The sequence below is a fragment of the Cygnus atratus genome, chromosome 18 (genome assembly GCF_013377495.2).
Source record: "Cygnus atratus isolate AKBS03 ecotype Queensland, Australia chromosome 18, CAtr_DNAZoo_HiC_assembly, whole genome shotgun sequence".
NCBI lineage: Eukaryota > Metazoa > Chordata > Aves > Anseriformes > Anatidae > Cygnus > Cygnus atratus.
This window is the reverse complement of record NC_066379.1, coordinates 12,616,657-12,638,384: the sequence shown is the minus strand read 5'-3', so window position 1 is coordinate 12,638,384 and position 21,728 is coordinate 12,616,657. Positions and strand designations below refer to the sequence as shown.

Here is a 21,728-nt window from a genome sequence, read left to right as displayed (position 1 = left end):
TTGGGCTCACATCTGGCAGGGGGAGGGCTGCTCGCTGCTGTGTTTATCCCGCTGCTTCTTCGCTCTCCTCCTTTTGCTTCCCAGAAAGTGCATTTCCGCCCGGCCAGGGGAGGAGAGGAGGCTGCCAGAGGCAGGGAGCGCAGCCGCCGCGGGCTCTGCCCTGTGCCCAAGGGCTGGCGGCGCGGCACGGGGGCGATGCTCTAGAGCAGGAAAGGCAGCGCCAGGAGAGAGCAGCCCCGGAGGTAGGTGTGGGGCAGGTCTGGGGGCGGCTGCCGACCCGGGGATGAGTGCCGTGGAGCTGCACGTCGTGTGCACATCTGCGCCTGCTGTCAGCGACGGGCTCTCCAGCAGCGGAGTCACCCAGGAGGCGGCGCAGCCTCGCCAGGCGCACGGGTGCCCTGGGGCAAGTCCGGCGAGGGTCCATCCCCTTGTCCGTGCCCCGGTTAGCTGGGCAAGGACCTTGCCCTACCTGCAAGGGGCTGGTGGGGACCGCAGGGCTGAGCCTCGCGTGTCCTTTGAGGGGGACAGCTCAACCTGCGGCAGCCCTGGGGGGACAGGCACTGGGAAGGAGTTAGTGCTGGAGCCTGCAGAACAGGCCCAACACGGCGTGGGTCCACCGCAGCCCCCCCCAGCGCTACCTGAGCCCTGCGTCCAAAAAGTCCGTCCCCACGAGCACGTCAAAGCCAGGGCTGGGCCATCCCAGGGCAGCTCCACACCATAGTTACTGGGGTCCCCAGCACGACTGCTCACCGGCACTGCCCGCAGGAGCTGGAGGGCTGCACCCTCCCCGTCGGTGCCTGGCTGCAGCTGCCCCGTGCAGCTCCAACCCCGCTGCCTGCCAGGTCTGGGCTGCTCCCATTTTGCAAATGGCTCCGCAAACATCCCAGCTGTTGTGGCAAGAGGCTGGGGGGAGCCGTCCCACCAGCACATCCCTGGACGCCAGAGGCATCCCAGCTCCAGTTGCTGCGGCTCAGGGAGGGCTGCGTCCACCACGGGAGAGCAGGGAGGGCGAGGAGGGCGTGCCGGTGCTGCTGCCTCCGTAGCGCTCTGAACCCCCTCATCTCTCCCCGGCATTCGCTCTTCTTTCATCCTGGTCTTTAACGCTGCCTGGAATGTTTTCAGGATGTTTTGACTTGCAGTCCCGGGGCTTTAGCAGCCACTGAATTTAAATCTCCAAACTGCTCCTGGAGAGCATCCAACCCCGACAGGAAAAAACAGAGTCCCTTCAGCAAGACCGTAGATGCCCGCGCGTATGTGCGTGCTGCCTGCCCGGCGTGCCTGCGGGGGGCGGGGGGAGACGCCCGCTCGGGGTGCTGGGGAGCCCTGCATGCTGCAGGCAGCGCCACGTGCACAGAGCACGCTCGCCTCCATTTCCAGCCCTGCAGCCTGCAAACAAGCTGCCTTTCTCAGTGGGAATATCCTGGCTAAGGATTTCTCCTCCCCGCTGAGCAAAGCTGTGTTTTCCCTGGGGCTGAGCCTGCTGCAGGTTCCCGGGAATCGTCTGGCTCGACGGGAGGCCTGAGCACTGTGGTCCTGGGGCAGGGAGAAAGCCACGGGCTTCCCGACAGCACGGCAGGCTGCGAGCTGCGTTCGCCGGCGTATGGCTGGCACAGCTGGAGGCCAGGCGGGGTTCAGAGAGCCAGGGCTGCTGCTCCCTGGCTGGCGTCTGCTCACGAGCCCCAGGCTGGGCTGCTCCACGCTGCTTCTCCCCTGCACGCGGGGCTGTGTGTGGGCAGGCGGCAGGCCAGGGCACGGGGAGGGAGGACACGGCGCCAGGCTGCCTGCGGTGCCGCCAGCCCTGCCTCTCCCGGCAGCGGGACGCGGGCCGAGGTGGGGCCGGGAGGTGGGCGACAGCCCAAGGCCCCGGGGGCTTCCTTGGGGCAGGGCAGGCACGGGAGAAGCGCGTGAAGGGCTCGGCCCTTTGCAGAGGGCGCGAGCAGAGGGAAAGCCCTTCGGAGATTTTCCCCATCCCTCCGCCCCTTCTGTTCCATGGCCATGACTCACAAGCCAGGCATCCTGCCCTTGAACGCCCTCCGAGCCTGCTGCCGGAGCGCGCCTGTCCGGGTCCCCGCAGCCCCGTGCTCTGGGGACAACGTGGACAGCCAGCCCCTGGGCTGTCCCACCCTGACAGCCACTTGAGGACCCAGGCAGTCACCAAAAGAGCGGGATTCTGCCCCAAGCTCCAGCGGGGCTCCCCACAGCCTGTCTCAGGATCCCGCTGCCCGTTCGCCCCTGGCACTTGGGGCTGTGCTCCTGGTGCAGACCCAGGCCACTGCCCGGCTGTGCCCTGGCAGGACACCGGCTGCTAGCAGGAGCCCCGGCACACTGGCACTGCCCTGGGCCCCACTGCTGCGGGTGTGGAGCAGCTGGGCAGTGCCACACGCTCACCTGGCACCTCTGGGGCCACAGGGCGCGGTGCGCCGTGCTCAGCCCCATGCCTCCGCGCGGCCCCAAGCTGATACGGTGGCGATAAAGCAAGGAAGGGCAGGTGCCCCGGCTGGGCCGTGGTGCCACCAGCTACTGCAAATATTAGCTTTGGCCCCACGCAGGATGTGGGCTCCCAGCAAGGTTTCTCCCGGGGGTGGCTGGCTCCCGGCTGGGGCCGCCAGCAGCACCGTGGCTCTGGGGCGGCAGGTCCTGCTCCCTCGTGCAAAGGGCCAAGGCACAGGGGTGCAGGTTGGGGGCCAGCAGCTCCTGGGGCAGGGGCAGCCCCTTCCACGGGGTTTGCGCAGGGATGTCGGCGCACCGTGGGGGTGGGAGGAGGCGTGCAGACCCCCATTGGGCAGGGCTGGGACCCCCCAGGACAGGCAGAGCTGTCGTTTTGCCCCACGGCAGCTGGAGCCACCTCATTTTCCAGGTGCTGCTGCTCCAAGTTGCTGCTCCTGGGTGTCGACGGGAGGCAGAGCAGGGCTGAACAGGAGCAGGCGCTTGGCTCTGGGCTTGGACGTTCAGCCCACGACCACTGCTCAGCTCCACCCCTGGCGCCCCCAGGGCCCCAGACCCCAGCTTGCTGGAGGGCCCCAGAGCCCCCCACCGCCCCAAACACGGGTCTCCCCAGACGCTCACTGGAGCATCGCTGAGGCAACACGGGCCCAGGTATCTGGGTATTCAGTTACAGATGGTCCCTGCAGCCGCGGGATGCGTGTGCCCACGCTGTGGGCTCTGCTGGGGAAGGGCTGCCACAAGAAGAGCCTTTTTCAGGCTGGAGGCACGGCTGTGCCCTGCCCGGGGCTGCGTGGTGCACCAGGCCCTGTGCTGGGGACGCTGCAGGGCACAGCCGTGCTTCCAGCCCTGAAAAGGGCTGAGGGGGACCGCAAATCCCGTCAGCTGCAGCCCCATCCCACTGCGGGGCCGGGTCCCTGCCTGCGCCCTGCCCAGCCCTGGGTGCTGCTGGGCTTTGCCACCCCCCTCAGCCACCCCCGGTGTCTCACAGGGTGCTGCTGCAGCATGAAGGGGCTCAGGGTGCTCGGTGTCCTGCTGCTCTCCTGCCTGCCGCCGCCCTCTCCTGCGGGCAGCCAGACCGGCACCAGTCCCAGTCCCAGTCCCAGTCCCAGCCCTGACTGGCGTTTGATGGACCCCGAGGAGGCTCCGTCCCAGCACCACGCTGCCAGGTGAGGGGGCCCTGGGGACGGGGGTGCTTCACGGGGGCACAGGGCAGACCTGGCACCGCGAAGGGCCCGTCCCCACACGTAGCTCCCCGTTGCGCTTTGCTTTCTGCCTTCCCCCAGGCCCACCCGGGAGCAGAAGGCTGGCGGTACCCAGGAGGGGCTGCCCCCGCGCCCCCGCTGCGTTCGCTGCTGTGAGCCGCCCGACCATCGCTTCTCCTACCCCCCGTACCAGCCCCAGATCAACATGACCATCCTGAAAGGTGAGGGCTGGTGGGGCTCCGTCCCCAGCCAAACCCGCAGCCTGGCTGCCCTGTGCTGCAGGGCACCGCCAGCCCGCCCAGCCCACCCGCAGACCCCGGGACCGGTGCAGAGCTGGGCTCCCAGTGCTGGGGTTGGAGTTGGCACCCGCCTCTGACGGCAAAACTGTCCCCTCTGCTCTGCCCAGGTGAGAAGGGAGACCGAGGCGAGCGAGGCATGCAGGGGAAGTACGGCAAGATGGGGGTTGCCGGCAGCAGGGGCCACACAGGGCCCAAGGGACAGAAGGGCAGCGTGGGTGCCCCAGGGGAGCGCTGCAAGAGCCACTACGCTGCCTTCTCGGTGGGCCGCAAGAAACCCCTGCACAGCAACGACTACTACCAGACCCTGATCTTCGACACGGAGTTTGTTAACCTCTACGACCACTTCAACATGTTCACGGGCAAGTTTTACTGCTACGTCCCTGGGATCTACTACTTCAGCCTGAACGTGCACACCTGGAACCAGAAGGAGACCTACCTGCACATCATGCGCAACGGGGTGGAGGTGGTGATCCTCTATGCCCAGGTGAGCGACCGCAGCATCATGCAGAGCCAGAGCGTCATGCTGGAGCTGCAGGAGCAGGATGAGGTCTGGGTGCGGCTCTACAAGGGCGAGCGCGAGAACGCAGTTTTCAGCGACGAATACGACACTTACATCACCTTCAGCGGCCACCTCATCAAGTACAGCGGAGACCCCTGAGCGCCTGCTGTGCCCTGCTCCTCCTCCCCTGGGGCGTGGGGAGCCCCGCAGCCCCCCGCCCCAGGCGTGCCACTCTCCATTAAGCTGTTAGCCCTTCTACATGCCACTACCCCAGCAGCTGCGTGAATACCCCCCGCTCCTTGAGAGGCCGAGCGGATGCACCCAGAGGAGACAGAGGCATTTCCAACCTCTGCTGCATGTGTGACCTGGGAGGTGGCTGCTTGCCTGGGGTGGGCAGGGACCTCAGCCCCTCCTGTGCCTGGTTCAGAGCTGGGTTTGCTGGGACACAGATTCATGTGGCACTGGCTGTGAGCTGGCACCAGCTGAAAGGGTTTGACCACCAGTGCTGTGGCGTGAAGGCACCTCCGTTGCCCAGCTCTCACTGACGTGCTCTACAGGCCATTGTTCCTAGAAAAGGGTAGTGGGTTCTCGGTGCCCAACAGGAAAGATAAGGGGGGAACAACGATAAAGGCACTAACGGTCACTCTCCTTCCACAGAACTGGGCCCCAGCGAGGGGGGCACTGCAGCGCAGCACTGGGGTGTCCCTGGGCTGGCAGTTCCCCTACATGCACCCAGCAGGAAGCAGGTTCCAGCAGTTCCCCCTTGCTGGTTCCCTCGTTGTCCCCCACGTTGCAGCCTCTTCTCGATGCCAACACTCGCTGAGGAGGGGGCTGGCTCCCAGCTGGCAGCCCTGGGTGCAGGGCCTTCAGCCTCAGCTGCATCCTCTTCGGTTAGACTATCTGCTGGCCAGGCTTTTTATTTTTATAGATGCAATAGCAGAGCAGGGCCTGGGGCAGCACGCTGCCCCCCACTCCCTGTACAGCTTGTGGTCACATTAAACACCCCACGGGTCAGGTCCCTGCTCACACCTTTGTGCACCCTCTTGTTTCGTGTGTGCAGGGGCTCCCCGAGAGCCATGGGCTGGGCACAGCCCTGCCGAGCTGGCGGTGGGAGGACAGACAGCCCCGAGACGGGCTGCACGAGGGCCGGCTGCTCCCTAAGGCACAGGGAGCCGGAGCTCGGGGCGGCGATGAAGCCAGCAGTGCCTGTCCTACAGCTCCTGAGCGAGCTGGGCAGGGCAGGCCGGGGATGGCGGCTGGGTTTACCTGGAATATCCGCCAGGCCTGTGGCGATGGGGCAGCTCTGAGGCAAAGCCGGGAAGTCTGCGGGTTGGGGTCCAGAGCGGCGGGGCCTCACCCAGGCAGGGCTAAGCTGGAGACCGGCACCGCTCCAGCATGGCAGGGGAAGAAATGGGGGCCAGGGCTGAGCTTAAATAGAACCCGGGCCTCATGGGGGTTGGAGGGCAGCTCAGGGCCAATTAGGGCCAATTAGGGCCGCAGGCCCACCTAGTGCCCCGGCACTGCTGTCCCCAGGGGCAGACCACTGCCCGCTGAGCCCCGTGCCAGGCCAGCGATGGCCCCGCCACCGAGCGCAGCCGGCATCCCGCGGTGACACGAGCCCCGGGAGGTGTCCGGGAGCGGGCTGGCACCGTCCGTGCCCCCGGGAGCAGGAACGGGTCCGCTGCCTGCATGTCCCGGTCACCCCAGCGCTGAGCACCAGCACGGCGCGGTCCTGAGCCGAGCGGCCGGGCCGGTGCCGCTGCCCTGAGCGGTTCTCGGTGCCCCGGGGCTGGCGGCGGGGGGGATCTGACCGGGACCAGGCACGGGAGAGGCTCCCCGGGGCGCCGCGGGTGCCGCAGCCCCGACCTTCGGCTGCAGGGCGCGGCGGGCTCGGGGCCGAGGGAGCCCGGGCCGGGCTGGGGGGGGCCGGGCCTGGCGGCGGGGCCGGGCCGGGGCCGGGCGGAGCTCCGCGGCCGCGCCCCCGGCAGGGCCAGGCCGGGCCGGGCCCCGCTGCCGGCAGTGCGGGTGGTGGCGGCGCGGCGGAGCGATGGCGGCGGCGGCGGAGCAGGACGGGCCCGGGCGGCGCGGGAAGAGGGCCGGGGAGGCGGCGGCCGAGGCGGCCGAGGAGGAGCGGGGCGGCCGGCGGCGGCGGAGGTGGGCGGCGGGACGGGGCCGGGGCCGGGGCCGGGGCCCGGTGCCGCTCGGCTCGGCTCGGCTCGGCTCGGTGCGAGTCCCGGGGCGGCGGGCGCTGGCCACGGTGCTGGCCCGTCCCGGCGGTGCTGGTCTGGCCCGGGCCTCATCCTGCTCCCCGGGCAGCTTCCAGCCGGCGGTGGAGCACCGAGGGACCACGGTCCTGCACGAAACCATCAGCACCCGCCCGCAGCCCCTGCCAGGTGAGGCGCCCTTGGGTGGCGGGGCCGAGCCGGTGCCGGTGCCGGTGCCGGTGCCGAGCAGCACCGCGACCGGGCAGCGCTCCCCGGCCCCGCCGACCCCGCCGCCCGCTTCTCGCCCGCCCCAGCGAGGCAGTTCGACACCAGCACGACGGAACCCATCAGCTTCTTCTTGTCCGGCCTGGAGGAGCTGCTGGCCTGGCAGCCCGACGGCAACGACGACTTCAACGTCGCCGCTGTGCCGCTGGCCCAGCGCCAGCCCCCGCTCCACAGCAGGAGGCCCCGGACGCTGGTGTGCCACGACATGCGGGGCGGCTACCTGGAGGACCGGTGCGTGCTGCCGGGGACGGGATGTGGCGGCCGGGCGCTCCGTGCCTGCTGGGCACGCTCCCAGCCCACGGCCAGGCATGGGTGTTGGGGCTCGGCTCTTGGCTCCAGAGCTGTGCGGTGTGTTGGGCTGGTCCTAGCTGGGGTCCGCATGGGTGACGGTGCCACTGCTCTGCCCAGCTCACGGGGAGTGAGTCAGGCTCCTGCCCAGCCCTGCAGCTGGGCGCCAGCATCATTCTCACATTGCCTAACCCTCTTCCTTCTCCTCTGCTGCAGGTTCGTCCAGGGCTCAGCCACACGCAACCCCTACGTCTTCTACCACTGGCGGCACATCGACATCTTCGTCTACTTCAGCCACCACACCGTCACCATCCCGCCCGTGTGCTGGACCAACGCAGCTCACAGGAATGGTGTCCCCGTGCTGGGTGAGGGAAGGGCTGGCAGCTGCAAGATGATGTGGTGCTGAGGCCTTGCACTCCCGGGGCATGTGGTGAGTTCACTGGGGCATGCAGCGACACTGCCCTTGCCGGCTCCCCAGGTACCTTCATCACGGAGTGGACGGGTGGGGAGAAGCTGTGCGAGGCATTCCTGGCTGGTGGGGCAGAAGCGTACCGCGCCGTGAGCGACCAGCTGGCCCGCATCGCCCAGCACTACCGCTTTGATGGGTGGCTGATCAACATTGAGAACACGCTGAGTGTGAGCAGCACCCGCACCCTGCCTGCCCCCGCTCCCTGCCTCCTGCAGGGGCTCAGCCCCCCGGGCTCCAGGGCGCACACACTGCTCCCGTGGCCGGTGGGTCCCTGCGCAGGGCTCCCGTAGCTGGCCCATGTCCAGCTGCCCTCTGCTCTCTCCTGCCAGGCGGTGGCGGTGGAAAATTTGGCCCCCTTCCTGCGGCATTTGACTGCGCAGGTGCACAGCGCCGTGCCCGGTGGGCTGGTGATTTGGTATGACAGCGTCCTGGAGGATGGCGCGCTGAGATGGCAGAACGAGCTGAACGAGCAGAATAGGTGAGTGGCTGGGCACATGCCTGTCCCGCCGCTTCACCTGAGCAAAGACAGCGCTGGGGAGGGGACATGAACACACCCCACACCGCAGTCCTCAGGGGCTGGGGTGATCAGGCCACGGCCAGCACAGCCCCTCGGTGGGGTGTCCTGTGGGGAGCAGGCACGGCATCCTCCCTCCCACGCTGACCCTTGTCCCCAGGGTGTTCTTTGACGCCTGTGACGGGCTGTTCGTCAACTACAACTGGAAGGAGGAGCACCTGGAGCGTACGCGCAGGCTGGCCAGGCAGCGCCACGCCGACGTCTACATCGGCGTTGATGTCTTTGCCCGTGGGGATGTGGTCGGTGGTGGCTTTGACTCCGACAAGGTGCGTGTGCTGGGGCTGGCCCGGAGCAGGACCCCAGGTCTCCCCCTGGTGCCGGGCTCTGAGCTTGTGCTGATGGCTTGGCCGTACCAGGCTAAATCAGGATGGGGCGGTGAAGTCCGGGCGCTGCCGGGTTGGCAGGCATGCACGGGGATGGAGCTGGGGGACCGCGGTGCTGCAGGCCCTGGAGGGGGAGATGCTGCAGCGTTTCCTGTGGTGTGATCCTACCCCGCGGCAGGGCCAGCGGGACCTGGGGGAGAGGGGACGGGGCAGGTGACAAGGTGACCACCCGGCCTGCCCTGAGCCTCGACTCCTGCCCGTTGTTGCTCACAGCTTGTCTCCACAGTCACTGAGCCTGATCCGCAAGCACAGCTTGTCCGCGGCCATCTTCGCCCCTGGCTGGGTCTATGAGCACCTCGGGGAGGAGAACTTCCTGCAGAACGAGAACAAGTGAGCACGGGCATGGTGGGGCAGGGGCTGGCCTTGGGTGGAGGGCTGGGCTGGGGGCACCCACGGGTGGGGGGCACCTGGCAGTGGGACAGAGCTGCCGATGGACTGTGGCTGCCAGCCAGGATGGGTGATGTGGGTGCTGTGGAGCACGGGGGCGTAAGGGGCTGGCTGGCCCCCAGGCCTCGGCTGAGGCAAAAGTCTCTGCTGTAACAACCGCCTTTTCCTCCAGGTTCTGGGGCTTGCTGGCAGACTACCTGCCCACACACAGCATCTGCACGCTGCCCCTTGCCACCTCCTTCAGCCTGGGCATGGGCACCAGCAGGTTCCTCACCGGGAAGGTGGGTGTGGGCTGTGGGGATGTGGCTCAGCTCCAGCTGGTGAGGGGTGGGCTGCGGAGGCAGGGTCCTGCTCCCAGCTCTCCGCCTGACCCAGTGCTCCCCGTCCTGCAGGAGGAAGAGGCCGGGCCCTGGTACAACCTGAGTGCTCAGGAGATCCAGCCCCTCTACACAGAGAGCGAGGGCCAGCTGATCACCAGCTGCTGCCTGCAGGACGCCTGGTGTGGGGGCAGCTCCCTGCGGGTGCAGGGGACCATCCCTCCTGGCGAGGAGCGCGTGGCCATCCGGTGAGTTGGGTGGCGAGGCCCCATTTCCACCTCCTGAGTGCTGGGCTGGCACCATGCTGGCATGGCACAGCTGCCGGAGGCCTGGGCAGAGCTGTGCCAGCCCCGTGGGCCTCACGGTGAGTGTGCCACGGGGTGCTCCAGCAGGCACTGCCCAGCAGACCTAACCCAATGCATCTTCTCTTTCTCTCCTCTTTCTCTCTCTCTCTCTCTCTCTCTCTCTGGGTGGACTTGGGGTCATCAGCCTGTTCTCTTTCCAGATGCAGGCGCCCCCCAAGCTCTTCCTGAACCTGCTCTATAAGATGGAGGGGCCGCACCGTGACGAATTCACAGTTGCCCTGGAGCTCACCACCTGGCACTCGGGTACCTGTCACGATGGCAACGTCACCCCCCTGCCCGGTGAGGACCCTGCCCGTCCCCCTGCGCTGCCTGCTCTTTAGGGCACAGCACCAGCTCAGGCCCTTGGTCCCCTTCCTGCAGAGCCCCATGGCCGGCACCACCCCCGGCTCCTCCCGGCACCGCCACCCGGCCTCTCCAAGCTGCTCGCTGCCTGCAGCCGCGGCTCCCATGGCTGGACCAGCCGGTGAGTGCCCTGCTGGTGCCCTGCGCCTCTGGGTAAACGGGTGCAGCTCCAGCCCTGCGCCAGCTCTGCCCCTCTGCTCCCAGGTGCTACGAGCTGGAGCTGCAAGGCTGCTTGCTGCGCGACCTCTCCCTGCTGGTGTCCCGCCACCAGTCCAGCCCGCAGGAGACGCGCTTTACCTGCCTCCTGGGGGAGGTCCGGGTGAGTGTCCCACGCGCATCCCTGCACCGGGAGGCTGCAAGGGCAGGCTGGCTGCCCGGCCGCTTTCGGACCTGCCCCTGATGGTTCTGTGCTCCCCTCTGCAGGTGCTGGATGCGGCCAGCGTGGCAGCCTCCCCGCCACAGGTGCAGAGCCTGACGGCCTCGCAGCTCTGGTGGCAGGAGGGCCCCGATGCGCAGCAGCTCTCCCTCAGCCTCACCCTCCGCTGGGCCTTCCCGCCGGGGCGGGCGAACCATTTCCGTGTGCTCAGCCTGGGCACGCGGTGCCGCCGGGGTCAGCCGCAGCAGCCCCAGCGCCTGGGGCTGGCACACGCCTGCCTGTTCCGCGTCGTGGGGCTGGCAGTGCCCCGGCCGGCGGCGGGGCAGTCCTGCCAGCTGGAGCTCCTGGTGGAGCCGGTGATGCCCAACGATCTGCCCGTGGACCCAGACCGCTGGGGGCGGCTGGTGCTGGTCTACTCCGAGCCGGCTGGCGGCAGCAGCTGAGCTGGGCATTAAAGGCAAACGTGGCACAGCCCTGCCTCTGTCTCCTTTGTGCCGGGTGGGGTGGAGGATGCGGGGGAGCCACCGCTCGGGGCCAAGAGGGTCGATCGAGGCTGAGTTTTGGGGCAGCTCTGCTCAGGGCACCCGGTCACCGCGTGCATCCAGGCTGGGGCATCTGCCCTGAGACCCCCCCCCCCCCCCCCCCTCCCCCCCAGCTCCCAGTCCTCTCACCTGGGGACCAGCCCTGGTGCTGGTGCAGAGCTGCTGGCACGGGCTCCACTTGCAGCCCCAAGGAGCCGCACGGTGCAGGCAGCTGCTGCTCCCCCTCCCTGCACGGCCCTGCCTTGGCTCTGCCTTGCTCTTGCTGCCCTCTCTCCAGGGCTGGCAGGCAGCGGGTTCACCCGTGCTGGTTCCCCTGGATATCTTATGCAGGGAAGGAGAGAAAATTTATAGCAGCAATTATTTTATCACAGTCTGGTGAGCAAGCAATTAGCAGGCAGGGCCGTAGCTGAGCGTGCTGCACAGCGGGGTCGTGCAGCCCTGGCTCCCTTGGAGCACCGGCCCCAGTCCCACAAACAATACTGGCTCCCGTTCAGGAAAATTAATATGTCAGCGTTTAAGCTGCTGCTCCTTTGGTGGGTGAATTGCTCTGAAATAAATTATCTGATGGTTTGAAAAATGAAGGGCTCAGCACTGCAAGGGCTGTGCTCCTGCCACTCTGAGACCCTGCTCCCTTGCTCTAGGGAGGGGGGGGGTAGCCCCGGCAGGGACCCCCTCCCCTGCCGCAGGCTGCAGGCCCGCTGTGCCCTGTGCGCGCGCCCCAGTCAAAACCGGAGTCGCCCTGGTTGAAGAAAGAAATCTTTATTAATAATTTCAATAATAATAATAATAATCCTTGTAGTAATAATAATAATAATAATAATAATACTGTTTATTAGAATGGTCACACCTTTGAAGCATACAGGATGGGCCGGCGCCAGCCTGCGTGCCGGCAGCCGGCGCAGGGGCTCTGCTGTAAGGAAGAAGCCAGTACAGCGATGGAGGGAGCTTTGTACAGGGGCGGGGGCGCGGGCCAGGGTGGAGGGGCTATGTACACTGGGAATAGAAAAGGGGGAGCTCGTTGCTGGAGCATCAGGGGTGTCTGCAGACTATAAAGTGAGGTTTGACGAGTGGCGGAGCCACGCGGGGTGCTGGGGCGGGGGGGCTGAGCATGGCGAGGCCGCCCCGGCCGTGGTGTGGGATGGGGCTGCACCTGGGGGGGGGCTCCGTGGCACCCTGTGCCGCCGGACCCCAGCTGCTGCAGACCCACCCCAGGGCCCGGGCCGGTCCCTGCAGGCGATGCAACGGCCGGGACCCCGTGCTGAGGGCCGGCAGGGTCCCTGCAGCAGGGCGGGCGGGGAGGGGGGTGGCCGCGAGCACCCCGCACGTCCCCGTCCCGGCACAGCGCAGGGGTCCCAGCGGGCGGCGTGGGTCAGGTTCGCTCCCCGCGGGGTGGGAGCCCCGGGTGCGTCAGGGATGGGTCGGGAGGGGAAGGAGGGGGAAAGGGAACGCAAGCGAGTTGCAAGCTCCTCTTAACAAAAATTCCCTTTAAAACGCAGAGGCTCGTCCCCCTGCAACGCCCAGCGCCTCAGCAAAGCTCCGCTTGGGAGCCGCGGCCTCGCACCCTCGACGCGCTGGCGGCCGGCGCTGGGGCACGGGCGCTCCGGAGCCCAGGAGCCAGGCGGCCCGCGGCCCCCAGCGCGGGCAGGGCGCCGTGCCGCTGCGCTCCGCCGGCACCCCGCGCCGGGCGGAAAGGAAGACGTGGTGCCCGGGCCTGCGCCGCGGGCTGCCAGAGGCCCCGCGGACGTCCCCGTGCCCAGCGGCGCCGGCTCCGCGAGGGGCAAGCGGGGCGGCGCTGGGCGCATCCGGCCGGTCCGTGCTCTCCGCGGGCTCCTCCGGGACTCGCTCGCTCGGTGCATGTGTGTGGACAGGATGGGACTTTCACTTCGTTGTTGCCTCTTTGCTTTGTTGTTGCTTTGCTTTTAGTTTTTTTTGTTTTGTTTTGTTTTTTTTTAGTTGGGTGGGTGTGTATGTGTGTGTGTGTTGGTTTTTTTTTGTGTTTTTTTTTTTTTTTTTTTTTTTGCGCCCTTCCCGGTCCCAGAAGGAAACGGCTGCAGTTTCACTACAACAGAAACAGAAAGGCAGAGCTGTCGCTGGAGCAACCCGTGCAGGAGCCGCTGGCTGGGGCGGCTGCGAACACGTTCCCAGCCCCGCACCCCACTCAGCGCCTGCTGCCTGCGGAGCACACGGCCTTGCAGGGCACCACGCTGGGCCCCAGGGCATCGCTCCTGCCCCTGGGGGCCATCCCCGGGGTCCCCCCCCCCCCCGGCTCAGCCCCGTCCCCATGGAGCGTGCAGCAACTGCCTCCTGCCTCTCCTACGGGGTGCAGAGGGGCCGGCTCGGGGCTGCCCGTCCTGCCCTGGGGGGGGGGACGAGCCAGGGCGCAGCTGCCTGGGGACCCCCACGAGCCCAGGCTCCGGGCACCCTCGGCGGGGCAGAGGCGCCGTCCCCGCTCCCTGCCGCCCCCCAGGCAGCACCGAGCCCGGGCCGGGCAGGATGGAAGCGGCGGGCAGCGGAGGCCGAGCGGCGGGACGGAGCAGCTTGAGGTAAACCTAGCGGAGAGCAGAGCCCGCCCGGGCAGGGGCCCTCAGGTCCTCCGGGAGGCTCAGCCTCGCTTAGTCTGCCTGGTTTGGTTTGGTTTCTAGTGAGCAGTCAGTGTTAGTGTTGTGAGGGGCTGGGTCTGTCTTGCTAGTAGGGAGTGAAGCGGCTGTACCCTCCTCGGTATAGACTAGCCTGCAACATCAAAGATGAAAAAAAAGCCAATCAGTATTCGAGAGAGAGGCAAAGCCCATTTCTTCCCTTTTTTTTTCTCTTTTTTTTTTTTTTTTTTTTTTGTAAGTGATACCAAACTGCCTCTGTCTTGGGTACAGCCAAGGGTCCCCAGCGCTGCCCGGGCTCCAGGGAGCTGCTGTGGGGTCGCTCAGGGCCAGAGACTGCGCTGTCCCCAACCCTGCCGCCCTTGTCACAGCACCGGCTGCCCTGGGGCTGCCATGGCCAGACCTGCTCCTGCTGCGGGGCTGCAGAGGAGCTGGGCTGGTTCCCCGTGGGACAGAGGGGCTGCAGACCCTCGCTAGGGGCTGTGGGGCCGGGGGTGCCGAGGGGTGCTTGGCAGCCAGGCCCCAGCCGGGGGGACACGGGGGAGGGTTTAAAAAAAAAAAAAGGAAGAAAAAGACCGTTTGGCTTTGAGATCCCGCCCACAAGTGGGATTTTTCATCTTTGATGCTGGTTGCAAAGCTAGCTACAGACCGCAGCGAGCACGTGGTGAGCACGCTCGGGTGCCCCCTGCACGCTGCTGCCGGGGACGCGGCCCCAAGCCCCCCGCGCCTGGGGGAGGAGGGGGGGGGTCCTCGTCCCCCCACCAGGCCCTGGGGGCTGCACAGGGCTTCCTCCAGTGGGGGGCTAATGGGGGTGCAGGGATGGTGCCCCCTCTCCCCGGGGCCAGCCTGCGTGGGGATGGTGCCAGGCGGGGGCTGCGCTGCTCCTGCCATCGCCGAGAGCTCGTGCTCCCCCTCCCCGCGGCCCCCAGACCCCCCCCGGGCTGGCTGCAGCTCGCGTGGGGCACGTCAGGAAGCAAAGAAAGGCAGCGGGGGCTGCTCTTACCATGGTGCCGATGCTGTACGTGGCGGCGGGGCCGATGGTGTGGTGGTACGGGTCTGCAGCTGCGTACACTCTGCCGTAACTAGGAGCAAACATGGGGGGGGGCATTAGAGACCCGGGGAGGGGTCGTCCACCCTCAGCAGCTCCCCCAGAGGCCGCTGCACCCTCATACCCCCCCCACTGCCCCTGGATCTCCCCACTTCTCCCCACCAGGGCCCCACCAGAAACAGCCCAGGCCCGGGGGAGCACGGGGAGCTCTGGACACCCCGATATTGCCAGCTCCATCCTCACGCCACGGGGCACGGCAGGCAGGCTGTGCCGGACTGGATGGCGCAGGGGGTGAAATGGGCATCCCCCACCCCCAACCCCCCCCAACCGGCCAGGGGTGATGCCCGTGGGCAGCGGTGCCTACCTGTCGCTGTATGCTGCTGCTGCTGCTGCGGGCTGGGCGTATCTGTAGGCGGCATAGCCCCCCTGCAGCCGCGGGGGAGACAGAGAGAGGTGGTCGTGAGGGTGGGGGCAGCACCCACCAGGCCCTGCCGGGGGAGCTCGGTGGGCCAGGGCAGCCGGGCACCCCCAGGCACTGGCTCCAGGGGCCCTGGAGCAGTGGCAGGACCCTGCGGGGAGCCAGTGCTGGTGCCACCAGGCACACACCAGCCTCATTACCATTCCCCAGGGGCTTTCACAAACATTAACCTTAAAAAATTAAATTTCTAGAGGAGAGAATGTCACCTCCCTGCTCGCTTTAATGAGGTGTCACGTTAGATAAATCCTTCAGCCGCCCGCCTGAAATATCGCCAATGGCTTTTTAAATATGGAGGTTAAATGCTGGTGTAAGGCAGCGCACCGACGCTCGCCGAGGACATAAATCCCTCGGGGTGCTGCCCCTGCAAGGGGCCTGGCCGGGGGCATAGGACCCGATGCGGTGTCGCTCAGCACAGCACTGCCTCGGCCGCCCTCAGCCCCCTCACACGTCCCCGCTGTGCTGCGATGCCAAGCCCCACGCGAGCAGCGGCGCTGCCCAGGACCTGGGAAGGGGCTGCAGGCAGGGCAGAGCCCCCCGGGGAGCAGCACGGGGCTGATCACCCCCAAACCCCTTGGACAGGGTCCCCGGAGGCGACACCAGCCCCAGCACGGCCGCACTTACGTAGATCTCAGCTCCGTAGAACCCGTCCTGGTAGACGACCCTGCAAACGGAGCGGAGGTGTCAGCGCCGTGGGGCGGCTCAGGGCGCTCGCAGGCACCACGCTCACGGCCAAACGCCCGCCCGCAGTCACGCCGAGGGGATGAGGGGAGGTTGGGGCAGCGGGGGGCTCAGCGCGCTCAGCACCACTGGGCACAGGGGCAGCAAAACCCTTGGGCGGTGCCTGGGGTGCGCGGCAGCCCCGAGGTGGGGACGTGCAGTGGGACGAGCGGCGGAGCTGTGGGGAAACCCGGTCCCAGGCACTGCTGGCACCCCAGGGCCGCAGAACCCTGCGGCTGCACAGAGGCTGCTTGCGGCTCTCCTGCGTTTTGCTCGTAACCCGCGTGCTCCAGCCTCCACCTGGGTGTGAAGCTTTGATAAACGCCCCCAGCTCTGCCCTGCGCAGGCCGCCTGTCCGGGGCCGCCGGCCGAGATGGATTGAGGTGACACCGGGGACCTGGAGGAAGGCGCTCCCAAGGCAGCGCATGGTTGGGAAGCATCGGGATTGGGGGGGTGGAGGGGAACATGGGACGGACACGTCCCAGGCTGGGAGGGCAGCGACACGGGGCTGGGCAGAGCACAGCCCGAGAAGCTGAACCAGTCTGGGGGGGGCTTTCACAGCGATGGAGGACGGGCAGGTGCTCAGAGAGCTGTGCCTCCGTTCCCGAACACCTCCCCTGTGCGCAGGAGCCCGGCAGTGCAGACACTGACGGCAGCAGAATTGAAGCGATTCAGCACCAAACGCAGAGCTGAGCACAAGGCGCCTTCTGTGGGGCGCCCACGAGGGCAGAGTCAGCAGCGGAGCCAGCCACGAGGCAGCTGCTGCAGGGCGTGGGAGCGGCGGGCGATAAGGGGCTGAGGAGCCCCGGCCGTGCCAGACCGCAGCCCGAGGCGGGACCCCCACCCCAAGGCGGGACCCCCCAGCCCCGAGGTGGGCAGCACCCCGGCCCTTGGGGTCCGGGTAGTACCAGCCCCCGCCAAGCCCCCCGGCAGCCCCGGGTACTCACGCGCCGTAGGTGGGGATGGGCGGCGGCGGGGGCGCAGCCCGGAACGTGTTGTAGACGGCGCGTCCTCGGCCCCGTAAGTGCGCCCCTCGGTAGGCCACAGCCGTCCCCGTGGCAGGGTACGGGAACCCCGTTACTGCAGGAGGGAGGGGACAAAGACGGGATTTTCTGCAGCAGCTCCCGACAGCACGCGTCTGGGACCTCGCAGTCACCGCGGGGCGTCCCAAGCCAGAGCGTCCGTCTGTGCCCGCAGCGTTGCCCCAGGGATGGGGCTGCCGGGGAATGGCCCCCGGGGCGAGAGTGACAGGGGGAGGGAGCGGTGCATGCCATGGGCAGGGGCAGAGGGGCTGGGGGCCACTCAGAGCCGCGGCAAGGTGGAACACGGCGCAGCCGCAGCGTGGAGCTGAGGCTCGAGGAGTTACCTGCGTAGAACTCGGGGCCGTAGACAGCTCCCACCACCGGGTTCAGCTTCCAGCCTGCAGGCAGGGAGGGTTGGTGAGCTGGGGGGGGGAGCCCCCCCCCTGCCCCGGTCACCCCACTGGGCTCCCCCACCGTGGCTCCCATCCCTGGGGTGGCTGCAGGGGCACGGGGCACTCCGTGGGGCTGTGCCCCCGCGTTCAGACAGGAGCAGCCACTCTTATTTCTGGTCAAGCACCAAAGGGCTTTTGCTGCGGGAGCTCAGCAGCAGCTGTGCAGCAATGGGAAGGTGCCCTGGGATGCTCAGCCCCTTGGGCTGTGCCCGTGCCACCTCGGTCTCTCCTTGCACCGGTTCTTACCGTTGGTGTAGGGGTTTGCAGCCTTCTTGTTTGTCATGACCCGGGCCGTGGCGTTGTTCACCTGAGGAGAGAGAGGGGACGAGAGCTCAGTGCCTGCAGGCAGGGGGGCTGGCGAGGCCGCGGTCCAGGCCCGTTCGGCCGCACTCAGTGCGCGCTGCTGCTGCTTGAAACGCTGGAGGGAAGGACGAGGGGCGAGCGGGGAGAGGCAGGATGAGACTCTCCTGCAGCTGCACCTTGCGTGGTGCCGCCCTGACACAGCGCTGCACCGAGCATCCCTTGGGCTGGTTATCGATGCCCCAAGCTGCGGGTGCTGGGCTCAGCCACCTCCAGTCCCCACTGCACGCCTGATCCTGGCTGCGGAAAGGATGCAGGAGCCCTGGTAGCTCCCGCCAGCACCTGTAAGCTCCTGCCTGGCCATGGATGGGGGCCACATCCTCAGAAGGCAGGGCCCGTCCGTGGGTAGCGCTGAGCCCTGCCAGGCTGCCCCTCCCTGTGCTCAGCACCGCCGGGGGTGTTTGTGTCCAGCTCCCTCCAGGCGCTGCCCTGCATCCCCCTGCTCCTCAGGGCTCAGCTCGGTGCCACGCAGCCAACGGGCGAAGCCTGCGCCTGCCCGGCTGCCTGAACGGCCTCTGGGGCTGGGAAGCAGCGGGTGCGAGAGGAGAGCTGTGTGAAGCACCCTGCCCGCCCGTACAGGGGGAGCTGGCACGGGCACGTGGAGCGCTGAGGCCGTCTCTGCCCTGCCACGCACGGGGCAGCTGCCCCCAGGCAGCGGGGGTGGGAGTCTGCTGGGCTCCCCCGGCACCGGGCAGGGCACAGCCAGACCCCGGCTCGGGGCCCCCCAGCTCTCCCCGCTGCCCGGGAGGTTCGTCTGAGCCCGTCCCTGCTTGCTGTCCGTGAAGACCTCCCTGCAGCTCCAACGCATGCTCCCCGTGCTGCATTCACGGCCGCATGCACGCGCCGGGCAGGCACCCCCGGGACCATGCAGGACCCCCGCAAGCTGAGCCGGTGGCCCCGGGGCCGCTCAGCGTGCGCGGCCCTGCCCGGGCTCCCCACCAAGGGCGCGAGGGCACAGAGGCAGAGCCAGCACGGGGCAGGGGGGAGCCCCCGCAGCCCCCGGGCAGCTCTGCCCTGCCTGCACCCCCGGCCGGGAGAGGGGCTCGGGGCAGCGCGGGGGGGATGCACAACACACGGCAGGCAGGGCACTAGCACACTTATCTGAGCACCTCAATCTTCCGGCCCTCTACGATCGTGCCATTCAGCTTCTCTCGTGCCCGGTCGGCATCTGTGCTAGTTTCAAAAGTTACAAACCCAAAACCCTGTGAGCAGAGGAGAAAAGGAGAAAGAAAGAGACAGAGAGAGACAGAGAGAGAGAGAGAGAGAGAGGGTGTGGGGACAGAGAGAGAGAGGGGGTGAATCAGGAGAGCTGGCAGAGGAGATGAGGCTGCCGCTGTGCGGAGACGGAGAGCCCGGGCCAGGTCCCCGCAGCGCCCGGGGGTCCCGGCTGAGGGCCCGGCATCGCCCGCGAGCTGGGAGAAGAGTCTGGGAGAGGGGCACAGAAAGCAGGGAAGATACAACAGAGACATCCACACACAGAGGGACACGAGCCGCCTCGTGCAGGCGCGGGACAGAGCGAGCCCTCCCCTCCCTCCAGCGCTGGGGCGCAGACACCTCCGGCTGGCGCAGGGCACCAGGAGGCTGCTCCCCAAGACCGGGCACCCGCGCCTGGGGGCTGCTGGTGCCTGGCCTGCCCTGGTCCTGTGTCTGCCTTGGGGTGCTCCCAAGGGGCGAGGGGCAGCAGCACAGGGAGCAGGAGAGGAGGGGAGAGCGGGCAGAGCAGCCCCCGGGGGCACCCCGGGAGGCACGGACACGTCCCGGGTGAGCCGTGCCCGCCCCCGCGGCTCGCTGCTATGGCACCGGCCTCGGGCAGCACCCACCTTGGAGCCCCGCTCGTTGAAAATGATCTCCACGTCAAGGATCTTCCCGAATTGCTGCAAGCAGAGAGAGCAGAGGGTGAGTGCCTGCAGAGCCCCCCGCCCCGGGCTGCAAGCACAGGGCTCTCTCTGCGCGGGGACTGGTCCTGGGGGCCCCTCGGTGCCCTGCAGGGCTGGGCCTGAGCACAACCCCGTCCCTCCCCCGCCATGGTAGCCCTCTTCCAGGATCTGGGGGGTGTTGCTTCACAGCTAATTAGCCTGCACCACTCTAAATCTTAATGAGGACTGGGAAGGGGGTGAAAGGAGAGGGACAAGGGCTCTGTTCTCACTCCATGCATGGGCCTCGGCCTGACAGCCCGGCTATTAACCAGGGTGGAAAACCCTCTGCCCATCGCCTGCTGGCCAGCAGCGGGGCAGGCATCCTGCAGGCTGACCCAGGACCCCGCTGGGGCTGGGCAGAGGGGACCCCCAGGGAAGGACGGTGCCAGGGCCCCCGCGGTGACCTGGGGACCGGGCGACCGAGAGCCTGAGCTGAGGGCAGCGGGACGTGGGTGGCTGCACGGGGCCGGACTCACCCCAAACATTTGCCGCAGGTCGGGGTCCCGGAATCGGAAGGGGATGTTGGAGACGTGTAACCTCTTGGGCTGCTGCTTGTCTGTGTTGTCTGAGGAATGTAGCTGCTGGCTGTCTGTCTGTGCCGCCTCGTCTGTCTGCTGCGGGAGCACCACCACCTCGTCAGCCCCATGTCTCCTGGCAAGACTGCCCCCTTCTCCCATGCTTGGCCCCGCAGCCCCCAGGGGCACCCCTGACCCTGTGGTCCCCACTCCCTGGGCAGCACCGCGCCAGCCTCCCAGGTCCCTCCCAGCAACTGGAGCAGAGCAGGAGCCCCCGCTCTCAGGAGGGAGCACAGAGGGTCAAGGTGCTGCCTCTGCTGCCCTGCGAGCAGGGGGATGCTGGAGGGCAGCTCTGTGGGCAACTGTGGCTGGTGGAGCTACAGCATCACCCGCCCCGTGAGCGGCATCCAGGGAGGAGAAGCTGGGTGAGGGAGGGCAGGAGATCCACGGAGATCCAGCCAGCATCGCGTGGCTTCACGTCGGCTGTGGGACTGGAGCCCGGGACAGCCCAGTGGCTCCCTGCCCAGGGACCATCACCGCAGCGCACGTGCGTGCTCAGGGCAGGGGGCCGGGAGGGGCAGACCCCACACACGGGGCTGTGGTGGCCAGGCTGGGAAGTGCTCAGCTCAGCACTTTCCCCTCTGAGCTGCATTACAACCACATAATTGAAGCTATCTGATTGGAAAGCAGCCAAGCAGGTAGATTACAAGTGATTAGAAATGATGGGGGGGGCTGCAAGGGAGGCAGGCAGCCAGCGCATGCTCCTGCTGCCCCGGCCACTGCGGGGACACGCGGCCCCGGCGCCCCGAGGGGCTGCAGCCCGGGGGGTGCTGCTTGCCCCCGCGCCCAGCCCGCAGCCTCCCCCGCGTGCCTCTCCCTTACCGGTACCGTCTGCGTCCCTGCTATGGACTGTGTGCTGGCGTCGGTGCCCGGCTGCTCGGCGTGGCTCTGTGCTGGTGTGTAGAGGGTCATGGCGTGCTCCGGTACTGTGCTTTGCCCCGAGTAGTCCTGCGTGGGGTGGGGGTGCGGCGGCGCGTACTCTGCGGGGATGCCGTTCTGGGGGGGGCGGGGGGTACTGGGCCGGGGGGTAGGGCTGAGCCATCGCGTCAGGTGGAGCCGTGGCGTCCTGGTTGCCCTGCCGAGACAGCAGCGCCGTCCCCCTTACCTGCTGGCTCCCGCCGCCGTCCCCGAGGTGCCAGGGCTGCGCCCTGCCTGGGGAGCGCTCTGGGGCTCTGTGGCTGGACCCCAGGGCCCCCTGACCCCCCACCCTGCCCCTGCTTTTTGTCCCCACGCCAACCTCTGTGCCACCCCCGTGCTACAGCAGCTCCCGCGCCGCACTACCCGCTGCGCCTGCCCCGTGGCCGAGCCCCTCTCCGCTCCCCACTCCGAGCCCTCCGTGCCCGCTCTGCTGCGCCTTGGGCAGTGGGAGGATGGGGGGGCTGGGGGGCAAGGCACAGAGGGGACCAAGGCCACGGCTCCAGTGGGGACTAGCAGGGGCAGCCTGCACATCGCCCTCCTGGTGATGGAAACCAGGGCGGCCCTCGGTTTGAAGGCCAACACGGGGCAAAGCACGGCTGCACCACCAGCATCGGCACAAGCCATCATCCCGCGCGTCCTGGAGCCTGGCCAGGAGGGCACTGAGGAAGGAG

General features: G+C 67.9%; 3 protein-coding genes across 3 annotated transcripts; 2 read left to right on the top strand and 1 right to left on the bottom strand.

The window, feature by feature from the left end:
• The first annotated feature begins 72 nt into the window (after nt 1-72).
• C1QTNF1 (C1q and TNF related 1) lies at nt 73-5,473 on the top strand. Its single transcript, XM_035568710.2, has 4 exons — nt 73-242; nt 3,434-3,611; nt 3,729-3,868; nt 4,054-5,473. Exons 2-4 carry the CDS (start codon nt 3,448-3,450, stop codon nt 4,602-4,604), a joined length of 855 nt encoding a protein of 284 aa, XP_035424603.1. The 5' UTR covers nt 73-242; nt 3,434-3,447; the 3' UTR covers nt 4,605-5,473.
• A 1,000-nt stretch (nt 5,474-6,473) lies between these two features.
• On the top strand, nt 6,474-10,906 carry ENGASE (endo-beta-N-acetylglucosaminidase). Its single transcript, XM_035568705.2, has 14 exons — nt 6,474-6,599; nt 6,762-6,838; nt 6,964-7,165; nt 7,439-7,587; nt 7,701-7,858; nt 8,021-8,169; nt 8,366-8,531; nt 8,875-8,978; nt 9,208-9,316; nt 9,428-9,600; nt 9,842-9,996; nt 10,078-10,180; nt 10,264-10,378; nt 10,483-10,906. Exons 1-14 carry the CDS (start codon nt 6,493-6,495, stop codon nt 10,876-10,878), a joined length of 2,163 nt encoding a protein of 720 aa, XP_035424598.1. The 5' UTR covers nt 6,474-6,492; the 3' UTR covers nt 10,879-10,906.
• A 2,091-nt stretch (nt 10,907-12,997) lies between these two features.
• RBFOX3 (RNA binding fox-1 homolog 3) lies at nt 12,998-21,181 on the bottom strand. The gene is given in 12 exon segments (XM_050714338.1): nt 12,998-13,036; nt 14,575-14,653; nt 14,984-15,045; nt 15,719-15,758; nt 16,762-16,894; nt 17,181-17,234; nt 17,535-17,595; nt 18,758-18,850; nt 19,469-19,522; nt 20,041-20,178; nt 20,962-21,144; nt 21,146-21,181. Coding segments are annotated over 12 exon segments (936 nt in total). The 3' UTR covers nt 12,998-13,033.
• Nucleotides 21,182-21,728: the final 547 nt, after the last annotated feature.